Here is a 12568-nt window from a genome sequence, read left to right on the forward strand (position 1 = left end):
GGTAGACAGTCGACATCAAAACAATCGTAGAAAACCTGGGTAGTCAAAACTTAAAGGGAATTCCTAGAACAGCCATTCAGCTATCGATGTTCATCGATTGAGATGATGGTTTTGAATTAGATATCTAAAGTGGAACATAACTTCTTAGAGTATAATTATTATATTAGAGTAATAAAAAAATCGTTCATACTTCCTCAGTGCCAGACGAAAGTCTTAGAACAATGCGTGTTGCCAGTGATGACCTACGGATCTGAGACTTGGTCGCTAACTATGGGCCTCATAAGAATGCTCAGACTCAGCGTTAGAGTTAGTGCCTGCTCTGCGTGATAGAATAAGAAATGAGGATATCCGCAGACGAACCGAAGTGACCGACATAGCTCAGCGAGTGGCGAAGTTGATGTGGAAATGGGCAGGTCACATAGTTCCCTTCCAATAGACGACGGATGTTGGGGTCACAAGGTGCTGGAATGGCGACCCTACACCGAAAAGCGCAGTATTGGTTGACCCCCCACTAGATGGACCGTGGAAATCAAACGGGTTGCAGGTAGCCGCCGGATGCTGGTGGACCGAAACCGTGATGTTTGGAAGTCTATACAGGAGGCCTATGTCCAGCAGTGCACGTCCATGATCCATCTGCTGATAATAATGATGGTGATGAATAACAAAATTTTAGGTAAATCCAAAAATTACAAGGAATTCTTGACCTCTCGTACTAGGAAGACCTGTGTTGCGATTGCCGTAACCGTATCAAACCGTAACAATCCGTATAGGTTGTATTGATCTGCGATTCATCGCTCTTTTTGTTTAGTGATACTTTACACAATATAAACTTATAATTCATCGATGTAGAGATGAAAGGTGGAGGATGAAAGGAAAGGAGGAAAGGTGAGTATAGACAGTGTTGATAAAAAGAGCAACGAGAAGAGAAGAGAGAGAGGCGAAAGCTCGTCATCTTGAGGGATCTTCACATCACAATACTCCTTAATGCAGCATATCGCCACCTAATTAGTTACTCTAATTAATGTAAGATGGTGCTAATATCTAATCCTCCGACATATTTATGTAGGTAGGGTGTCCCGTAAATAACTCAATATCATGATCATCATCATCATGTCAGCCGATGGACGTCCACTGCAGGACATAGGCCTTTTGTAGGGACTTCCAAACATCACAATCTCTGCAGGAGATTCTTAACACCTTGCCCCGCCGTTACAGCCAGGAATAGCGGGGCTGCCGGGGACTAGGGGCTGTGTTGTGTTTGTTCGGTCCATATAAAGTTTTGCCCAGTACTGACCACGCTGGGCATGCGGGTTGGTCAGCGCAGTGCTAGATTACTCGCGCCGATGCCGCTACCGCCTGACACCGGCCTGAGGCATTTCGTAATCTAGCCTGTGGGAATGGATATACCGCCATTCGCCGGTCGCCAGAACCTCGTCGGTCCATCTGCAGGGTGCACCACGAGCAGGTGAGGTTGGCAGTTGGGGAGACTACCCTCCTTTACACCCCACTCAATATATGTTAGCCGAAATTTTACTATTTTCAAGTTATATTGATTTTTGTACAAAATTATTTGCAAAGTAAGTTTCATATATTGCGTTATTTAAGTAGGCCTTGGTGTCAGCTAGCATCCTGTAGAGTATATTAGTACGACAAACTCTACAGGATGCTTGCTGACACCAAGGCCTACTAAAATAAAAAGTAAAAAGTAAAGGGTTACTTAAATAGTAATTTACGGGATAGTGTGTATAGTTTTTACACTTCCTAAGCACACAACTCGACATTGTAGACAATATTTGGGTATTACCTATATATTTAAATAACTTTCCTTCTTTAATAAGCGACTTAGTCGCTTATTAAAGAAGGAAAGTTGAAAAAGAAATGCGGTCAATTATACACATTTGTCCACTTCAGTTTGGATGTGCTAGTGCCCAATTTCTAGTATAAAATATCGTTGTAATTATATCATATCATAACATAACATCTGATGGTGGTAGGTAGGTAACATTTAACCAATTTGAAATTATGACCTCACCAACTTGCATTGGGGTAGTGTGGGTCTAACCTCTATATCCCCTTTCCTACATGGGGTAGTGGGCCGTCAAAATAGGGTGACAATGATGACGACCCTTATTGATAGGTGTTTCATCATTATTACCAGTCGATGGACCAACAATGCTGGACATAGGCCTCTTGCATGGACTTCCAAACATATCCAGCGACTACATGTAAGCCGCTTGATGTCCACAACCTATCTAGTAGGGGGTCGCCCAACACTGCGCTTTCCGGTGCGTGATCAGATCGTGATTCCAGCACCTTGGGACCCCAACGTCCATCGACTCTTCAAACTATGTGGCCTGCCCATTGCCACTTTAGCTTCGCGACTCGTTGGGCTATGTCAGTGATTTTGGTTCATTTGCCTCATCCTCATTTCTAATTCGATCCCGCAGAGAATCTCCAAGCATAACACGCTCCATCGCCCGCTTAGTGACTTTGATTATTGTGCAATTTCTATAAAGTCAATCGATTAACTTAAAGTAACATACTTTACCATTTCCAGAGAAAACGATGCATCAAATGCAGTGCCCTTTGTAATCTATTGTTCTAAACTGAAAATAAATTACAAAAAAAAATAATGATCCACATGACGTATGAAACAGCGAGCTTAGTAAAAAGTCAATGCACTGATGACTTGCGAGACTATGAAAAGATAATTTTACTGCGTTTATATTATCCAAATAAAAACACAATGGAAGCTGTAAACACGTGTAATGATTCAACATAAAAGCATTAATACTATCGTAAGACAATGTTACAAATGAGATAATATTTTTATATAAAACGTTACGAATAATTGTGCTCACATAAGTTTTTCTGAAGCCACCAAGTACGAGTAAGTATTTTAAATAATATTTTTGTGCATCAGATATAAATGGTATCTGAGAATCTATATTAATATTATGTAGCTAAAGAGTTTCTTTATTTGGCTGAAAGCTCCCAAGATTAGGGAGCTAATTCTTCTTGGGTTTTGGAGTTTACTCCTTAATCGATTTTTCATATATTGCCCCCGGTATGAAAAAACTATGGGCAGTAAAATTCAATAAACGAATGACAGCGTTACGTTTTTTGTGCGCAAACTATTCTGAACACGTTTCACCGTGCGTTGCCTGCCTGCGCCCTAGCGCGCCCGCACGTCGCGGCCTGCTGCTCCTCGGTTGCGCACCTTTCACTTTTCAGGCGTCAGTATTGGAGACGTACATAGTGAATGCTGCGGGGCAACATACACCTATTTAGACAGTCGATCTGAAAAAGTAAATTCGTGCGTCGGAGCTGACACACACTTTTTTATTTTAATATTATATTTGAATTTTACAGATACACATTTTAACTTATTTTTATTTTTGTGTCCAGATCATCAAAATGAAATACTTCGTCGTGTTAGCCCTTTGCGTCGCTGCGGCGTCGGCGTTCGCCATTCCCCCCGCGGTGAGTGGTGCGGACGCGGCTGAGATTCAGCAGATCATCGACGCCATCTACCACCCGAGCACTGACCCCGCCACCGCTGCCGCCCTCGAGCAAATGCTCCTCGAGATCCTCGGCATCAACAATCCCGTCGTCGTCGAGGACTCCATTTTACCAGAGCGTCCCCCCATCCACGTCGGGCCCGCAATCATCGACGACTCCATCGTCTCTGAACCCGCCAACTACCGCCCTCCTCTTGTGCAAGTCATCGTAAACGTCAACGCTGATGCACCTCAAGACGCAGTTGTCGTAGAACAGAATAAACCCCAATTCCCTGGAGTCGTGGCTGTACCGCTCCCGGCATTCATCAAATAGGCGAATACTGCAAAAAATACGGCGATAACCAAATTATGTCAATGGCTACCTACATATTCAAAAGAAATAAATAAAGGACTACTATAATATTTCTTAATTTTAATTAATTCCCTTAAAAGCCAAACGCGATAAAATTAAACTAATTACTAAGCAGTTCATCATCATCATTATAATCATCATGATCAGATTAATAATATTATTATTACTTAAAACATAGATGTAATAAAAAATCAGACGCACACACAGATGCACATTTATGAATACAGAGTTAAGACTATTATAAACACTCACGAGCTCACACATGTCACTCAGGGCCGGCCGGTCCGGAGCAGTCATTCCAGACGCCAAAACCGTAGACGGTACTGCGCCTGGATTTCAATTGGTCACCCCAGAGTATGATCAAGGTCTTCGCGTTCCATTCTTTCTTTACTCATAATTTAGTATAGGTATCTACATATTATTAGGAGCAAACACGAGAGGTGCCATAAATAGATCTCGCTCCATTTTAAAATTTACTTCGTGCCGGCGTTGAATATAGTGCTATTATGGTGCTTCAGTCAATCTTTGGCTTCAGTTGTTTGACAAAGAGAATACCGTCTGTCTATTTTATAAATTACTTAAAAAATAGACAGGAAAACCAGGGCCTATAACCATGTGGCACGTCGATTCTCTTTCTACCAACGCTAAGACTTCGAAAATTGTGCGTCGAAAAAATAGACATGATGTTGAATGAATTTTACATCCTCAGAGTTTTTTTTTTGTATATGGAATAATCTCGCGCTTGACCACGATCTCACACCTGACGGTAAGTGTAGATGTGGCCAAAGATGGAACAGCCGAGCCTAGAAGATACCTATTCACTCTCATCTTAAAGATGCCTAGGTTGTAAAAATTAGGAAATACTGACTTCGGGAGAGTGTTCCATATCCATGCGCTTATGAAACGAAGAAGCAAATCGCTTCGTACGAGTTCTAGGAATGTCTTGCAATACGATGGTACAAGCTCAAATAGCTCCTGTGCATACTCCAAAATATATTCTGTAAAATAACCGAGAGACTGGCATCCTACGATGACCAAGGGTTTGAAGTTATTTCAGAAGGAAGGGAGTCTTCGCCTATGACTTATCTCATGGCCTGGCCATCTACAGCGTCCAAAGCAGAGTTAGTTGGGTACAAAGGGTATGTATTGCCAATCTTAAACTTAGCATTTTCCTCGCTATAGTAAGATGAAAACTTTTGTGTCCATGCTTGCTGAACATGCTGGCAGAAACACGGGTCCATAAAGATTGTTATTTATTGCAGGAGACGTGGCTTCTTCCCCACGACTTAGGTGTTGTGAACGAAATCAGTCAGTATTTCAGTTGTCACGCTAAATCGGCGGTAGACACCTCAGCGGGAGTGCTCAAAGGACGACCATATGGGGGTCTCGCACTGCTGTGGCGTAAGTCATTATTTCCTAACGTATCTATTATATATTGCTCCGAAGACAGATTAGCGGCCGTGCAAATTGACTTGGGCGGGCGCTATATTCTAGTAATGAGTGTTTATTTACCATATGACGATGGAAGTGAAGATTGCCTGATGGACTTCATAAGCTGTTTGGGGAGTATTAAAGCTGTCATAAGCGACACTGACTTCGAGGCTATCTATGTGTTGGGTGATTACAACGCACATATTGGTACCCGTTTCGGTAATGAACTATTTGCTTTCTGCTCGGACCACTCTCTCATATGTGCCGACGTTGAAGTCTTACCTCCGGACACATTTACTTATATAAATGACGCAAACGGAGCCAGGCGATGGCTAGACCACTGCCTCGTGACGGAGGCGGCACGAAAAACTGTGACCTCAGCTAATGTTAATCTCGGAGTGTATTGGTCGGACCATTTCCCGCTGACAATTAAATGTGAAATGAATATACTTGTACAGAAAATAACAACGCCCACGGAAAATAATTCTTTGTCCGGTGTATACTGGGGCAATAGAGGTGTCCGTGAAATTAATTTATACAATAAGTTTTGCTGTGATAACATAAGTGATATTAATATACCTAGTCATTTTATTAATTGTACAGATTGTAGTAGTAGTAATTTTAAAATGTGTCATGCCCATGTATTTCTACTAGACGATTATTATAATAATATTGTAAAGGTTTTGCAGGATGGTGCTAAAATGAGTGTCTGTCGCGTTGCTCCGGTAAAGCATAAAAAAGTTTTAGGGTGGAACCACCACGTTCGAAAGTGTCATGAAAGTGCAAGATACCACTATAAATGTTGGCTAAGTTACGGAAAACCACAATCAGGAGAGCTTTATGTTAATATGACTGAGAGTCGCAAGATCTTTAAAAATAGGTTGAAGTTGTGCCTAAACAATGAGGATCAGATCAGGATGGATATATTGGCTTCCCATCAAGCTGACAAAAACTTTGGGAAATTTTTGGAAAGCCACTAAACGGCTCGACTACAAAAGTACACTACCTGTTAGCGTTGATAATGTACACGTTCCAAAGTTGATCGCGGATTTGTTTTCGCACCACTTCAAAGTAAAACCACTACCTGTTCGTGACGAGGGTGAGCATCCACCCAGTCAAAATGTTAAAACTGTACTGTATCGATACCAACCTGATGACATAGCCAAAGTGGTTTTAAAAATGAAACGAGGTAAGTCGCCTGGGTTTGACGGTCTGAGCTTAGAGCACATTCAGAATGCGGGTGACAAATGTTTTAATGTCTTGGCGGAACTATTTTCACTTTGCATGAATTCTGGCTATCTGCCTATAAATCTCATGAAAACAGTGGTGGTTCCTGTTCCTAAAAACAAAACCGGCGATCTTTCTAGTCTCAATAACTATAGGCCGATTTCTTTAGGAACTATTATTGGGAAGATACTAGAGAGACTTATTTATTCGGATGTTAGTCAAAATTTAAAGATCGATGACGCGCAGTTTGGTTTTCGTCCCGGTCTCTCAACGGATTCTGCGATTTTTAGTCTCAAGTCTACGATTAACTATTACACGGGTAGAGACACATCGGTCTATGCCTGCTTTTTAGATCTGAGCAGAGCTTTTGACTTAGTAAACTACCAGTTACTATGGCAAAAACTTATGAAGTCTCACGTACCGAGTAAAACCGTAGATCTGTTGAGGTACTGGTATGAGAATCAAAATAATGTTGTAAAATGGGGCGACGCACTCTCTAATGATTTTAGATTAGAGTGTGGAGTGCGTCAAGGTGGGCTGACCTCTCCGGACCTTTTTAGTCTATATGTCAACGACCTGATTGAGGAACTGAGAAGTGCTAAAGTAGGCTGTCATATAGGTACAACTTGTGTAGATAACCTAAGTTATGCTGATGATATGGTACTTCTGAGTCCCTCAATCAGGGGACTTAGGCACTTGCTGAACATCTGTGAGCAGTATGCCAGGGATCACGGTCTCAAATATAATGTGAAAAAGACACAGATAATGATATTTCGGGCAGGTAAAGGTCCGGAAAATGTGCCTTTGGTTCTTTTAGATGGAACTCCCATAGAAAGGGTGAACAAATTCAGGTACTTGGGGCATATTCTAACTGAGGATTTGCGTGATAATGAAGACATAGAGCGTGAACGCAGGGCTTTGGCTGTTCGGTGTAACATGCTCGCTCGCCGGTTTGCGAGGTGCAGTCCTGAAGCGAAGCTGACACTGTTTAGAGCATACTGTCAATGCTTCTACACCAGTCAGCTATGGGTCAATTGCACCTCAAGGGCACGTAGCAGCATCAGAGTGCAGTATAATAACGCATACCGAATTCTGATGAAACTGCCTAAATACTGTAGTGAATCGGGTATGTTTGCCGACGCCAAAGTACAGGATTATTTCGCGATCATCAGATCGCGAACTGCGGCTTTTTGGTTCCGTCTCCGGAATTCTCGAAATGAAATCCTCAGCGTGTGCTCCGAGTGCCCTGAAAACCCTATCCTAAAGTATTGGCTTACCGTGCATCGCGACAGAAACAGGAAATAAAAATGATTGCTCTCCTAGAGAAATGTTGTAACGTACCAAATAGTTTAATATTTATATTATTCGGTTCTTTACTGTAGACTTATTACTTAATTAATTAATTACTTTTATTTATTATGTATTTGTATATTTTAAATGGGTTTTTAGCCTGAAATAAAGACATATTATTATTATTATTATTATTATTATTATTGGTACAAACAAAACGGAACTGCGACAATATTCAGAGATGTCCTTCAGTAGAGGTCGGTAATCTATGAAACACGAGTCAGGGGCGTAGGTACCGGCGTATCAGCCGTATCTATACTAATATTATAAAGCTGAAGAGTTTGTTTGTTTGATTGAACGCGCTAATCTCAGGAACTACTGGTCCGATTTGAAAAATTATTTCAGTGTTAGCCCATTTATCGAGGAAATCTATAGGCTATATTATTATCCCCGTATTCCTACGGGAACGGGAACCACTTGGGTAAAACTGCGCGACGTCAGCTAGTCTATAATATAATGACTAGCAGACTGAAAGAATTTTTCAAATCAGGCTAGTAGTTACTGACATTAGCGCGTTCAACCAAACAAACAAACTCTTCAGCTTTATAATATTAGTATAGATTATTTTATAGAAATCTTGAAATTTTCAACTAACTATCACGGCTCGAGATACCTCCTCGTGAGGGACGGTCGTAGTAATTGGGGTAGGTAGGTCTGTGTGTTTTACCTTTTGTATACGTACCTACCCTGAAAATTATGAACTTGAATTTATTTAGTTATATAGATAAATCTACGGCGTAAACTTAGAATAGGTACCGTATTCCAGAGATACCTATGCCTGTCCTATCCAAATGTTACGCTCAAAGATCGGTAACGCTCAGTGAGCGGAAAAATAGAAAATTCTAATGAAAACGCGTTCGACACGTTGTGACATTCCGCTCCCCTAGTATCAGTAGTGTGCGTCGTAATCAAATAATATTTCATACGCGTCATGGCTTTTCTTCATTGCCACTACGCGATGAGATCGAATAGCATGTCAGCCACGAGACGAATTTCGCTATTTGGTCTCTCTATGTTACCCACAACGCGCTGTGCGCCCCCGGTGACGCCGCTGAGGTCCCATAAGGAGCTTACGGCACTTACACAATCAGAAAAAAAAACCCTGTGCGCGTTTTCATTAGAGCCATAACACGAATTTCGCCATGTGGATGTTTTACTGTGACCACAACGCGTTGTGAGCTATTTTTCCGCTCACTGAACGTTTTCGATCTTTGAACGTAATATTTGGATAGGACAGGCATAGGTATCTCTGGAACTACAAAGTAATAAAAGATTTTTTTTGTACTTGTATTTTATTAGCTACATAATACTGGTCTTTACTGGTATAAGTGTACATAATACTTGTGTGTTCTCTATACAACAAAAATTAAGGAACATGGTCATCATTAGGCCCATGCAGGCTAATTTACTAACTTTAACGTATGTTACTTGACATATACGAATTTAAAATTCTATGTAACAAATGTCATCCAGTGCTTACTGACAACCCTTCGTGGATAACATACAGCATAGATGACATTTCTCAGTTAATTTTGATGTTTATTTTAATAGGTTTAATAAAGACCCAATTAGTAAATAGGCCAGCTGGACTAGTGCATTAGTTGTGTGTATTTAGTTAAGCTCGTCGGGAAGGTTGATGGCGGGTTCTACTTCGATAGGAGCGACGATGACTGGCTCGGGAATCACGGGATGCTCGACGACAATCACTGGAGTTGGCTCGATTTCTGGCAGCTCGATCGGTGCTACGATGATTGGCTCAGGGACCTCAGGCTGGTCTACAACAATCACTGGGGTAGGCTCGATTTCTGCAGGTTTCTCTACAGGAGCAGGTGCCGCCGATCCAGAGTTAACGTTCACGACAACTTGAACGAGTGGGAACTTTAGGTCAATTGGGAAAGGAAAAATTGGGCTTGGCTTGGCCTCTTCAACAATAGCGGGGCCAACGGAGATAGGGCTCTCATCAACGATGACTGGGCCAACCGAGATAGGGCTTTCATCAACGATGGCGGGGCCAACAGAAATGGGGAAATCGTCAACAATGACTGGGCCAACTGAGATAGGGCTCTCATCAACGATGGCGGGGCCAACAGAAATGGGGAAATCGTCAACAATGACTGGGCCAACAGAGATAGGGTTCTCTTCTACGACGACTGGGCCAACTGAGATAGGGCTCTCATCAACGATGGCGGGACCAACAGAGATAGGGCTCTCATCAACGATGGCGGGGCCAACAGAGATAGGGTAATCCTCAACAATGGCTGGGCCAACGGAAATTGGTGGATTTGGTTTCAAAGCATTAATGATTGCACCGATGATGTTAAAGATACGCTCATTCTGAGGATCAACGGGTTGAGCTGTAGCCACAGCGGCAACCAAAGCGAAGACTGCGATAAGTTTCATCTGAAAAGTAGAAAAGATATTGTAAGTAAAGATGTATGCTTTGAAAGTCATAGAGTATCTTATGACTGATGGTTGTTGTAGATACATAAAAGTATGCCGTAGGTAGCCAAATCTTACGTATTTTAAAATGCAAGGACAAATAATAAAAAAAGATAGTTGGAATTATTTGAATTACTTTATAAGAAACAAAACGATTTTATTTTTTAGTTAAAAAAATTTGTTATGCAGTTCGGCTCCCATAAGTGGACTCGTCGACTCGACCTTGAAGTTATGGGAAATACTCCCAAGCAACCTGTATAATGAGCCGTTATGCGTTAGAATATGTACCGCCTAAAGGCAATTTGAATTCAGTTCTATGCATAACATTGCCAAAAAAATTACAAATATTTTCTTCCTTCATTACGGTTGTCTTTGGTTGATGGATTTTCACATGCCTAACTATAGCGGTTATAATCATTATTTCTAATATAAGCTTCAGGGCCTATAGTCATGTGGCACGAGGATTCTCTTTCTATAAACGCTAACGCTTCGAAAACTAACAAACTGTATGGGAATGACAGATCCGATCGATAACTTGATCACGTGACCTGTCGATAATGAATTTCATTTCCATACATTTCTCAATATTCAAGCGTTTGTAGAAAGAGAATCGACGTGCCAGTTGCCACATGGCTACAGTCACAGTATAGTTCTGAACACACTGTTGACATCACAGAACAGAAAAGCGGTAAAGCTTTAGTGGTCGAGATGCTACTGATTGTTATATTTTTGCCACCATGGCTTGTTTTTGTTTTAAGATGAATGGACAAGCAGCGTTGTGATATGATATTACAAAACTCCCAGGATGCTTGACTTTTACCGACACTTCCAAAAATTTTCGTCATTCTAAATAATTTACTCAAAACCTTGACAAATTACTCCTCTATATATTAGTGATATGCATGAAAATCCAACTAAAACGCATTGAAGCAGCGTGATCGGTCGAAGCTCCACAATATCCTCTCTCCTAAAAGGAGGGAGGCCTGGCACTGTAGTGATGATGATGATGATGATGGTGCTGATGATGACGATGAAAATCCGTTCAGTACTTTTCGAGCTTATTGCGAAAAAACTGATGCGGTGGAGGACTATGTTCTATAATACTCGTATGCAATGTCTATGGTACGTTTGTCGGGTTAGTAAATAATAATTATTTGGATTACTACTTACGTTTTCAGCCGATTAATATCTTGTAAACAGTGTGTAAATAAGCTGTTCATATTATCGGTTTTATATAGTGATGATTATCTTTCAATATCTATAGACAAAACAAGTTTTTACAATTATTATTATTTACAACCCAGTTTAATCTGAATTGTAATAAAATAGTTATAAAAAATAGCAATAACCTACGCATCTAGACTGAATTGACTCATCGGTCCAGTAGTTAGCCTACGTGGCTTCGAATCACGAGGTACTGGGTTCGAGTCCTCGGTTAAACTATGAAATAGGTGTTAAGATTTTCTTTACTTTGTGAAACTTATCGGACTATTAACCTAACCTCATTGTCAAAGACTCATGAAGATTAATAAAACAATGTTTTTCTACTTTCTTGACGGCCTCCGTGGCGCAGTGGTACGCGCGGTGGACTTACAAGACGGAGGTCCTGGGTTCGATCCCCGGCTGTGCTGATTGAGGTTTTCTTATTTGGTCCAGGTCCAGTTTGGTGTGAGGCTCATTTTGTCTGTAACGACACGTGTCTGGCACGCTAAATGTCTGTAGATATAAACGGTCCTTTACTCGTGCCTTGGAAAGCACGTTAAGGTCCCGGTCATTATCATTAAAATCTGATAATGGTCTTTAATGAATTTGACAATGTTAATAATGAATATTAAAAGTTTTTATAACTTTTTTTTAATGTTTGTTTAATTAGCACATTCAAATTAGGCTGTGATATTATTTTAACTATTGTACTAGAAAGCGCAGAGTTGGTCGACCTCCCACCGGATGGACAGACGACATCAAGCGAGTCGCAGGTATTCGCTGGATGCAGGCGGCTCAGTATCGTGATGTTTCGGAATCTCTACAAAAGGCCTATGTCCTGCAGTGGACGTCCATCGGGTGATACGATGATGATGATTATTATTTTAATTATTGTGGCCGTGCCGTTATCATGATGAGAAATTGACATATGTCAACCAATGGCGATAGAGTAGCCCTAGTCCTAATTCTTTAGTCCCAACGCAACGAAAGATACAGCGACATTTCCGTTTGCGCTACTATTAGTTGAGATTTTTTCTATTTCTCT

The 12568-nt window shown here is 41.1% G+C and overlaps 2 protein-coding genes across 2 annotated transcripts; one reads left to right on the forward strand and one right to left on the reverse strand.

Moving 5' to 3' along the window:
• Positions 1–2754: 2754 nt before the first annotated feature.
• On the forward strand, positions 2755–3923 carry LOC112046709 (uncharacterized). Its single transcript, XM_024083457.2, has 2 exons — positions 2755–2890; positions 3409–3923. The coding sequence occupies exon 2, from the start codon at positions 3418–3420 to the stop codon at positions 3832–3834; it is 417 nt and encodes a 138-aa protein (XP_023939225.2). The 5' UTR covers positions 2755–2890; positions 3409–3417; the 3' UTR covers positions 3835–3923.
• A 5569-nt stretch (positions 3924–9492) lies between these two features.
• Positions 9493–10281, reverse strand: LOC112046729 (calphotin-like). Its single transcript, XM_052887937.1, has one exon. The coding sequence runs from the start codon at positions 10279–10281 to the stop codon at positions 9493–9495; it is 789 nt and encodes a 262-aa protein (XP_052743897.1).
• Positions 10282–12568: the final 2287 nt, after the last annotated feature.

Source organism: Bicyclus anynana, chromosome 20 (genome assembly GCF_947172395.1).
Source record: "Bicyclus anynana chromosome 20, ilBicAnyn1.1, whole genome shotgun sequence".
In the NCBI taxonomy this organism is placed as follows: Eukaryota; Metazoa; Arthropoda; class Insecta; order Lepidoptera; family Nymphalidae; genus Bicyclus; species Bicyclus anynana.

Excerpts from the sequence above, each read along its gene's own strand:
- LOC112046709 (XM_024083457.2), top strand. The coding sequence starts at position 3,418 with ATGAAATACTTCGTCGTGTTAGCCCTTTGCGTCGCTGCGGCGTCGGCG.
- LOC112046729 (XM_052887937.1), bottom strand. The coding sequence starts at position 10,281 with ATGAAACTTATCGCAGTCTTCGCTTTGGTTGCCGCTGTGGCTACAGCT.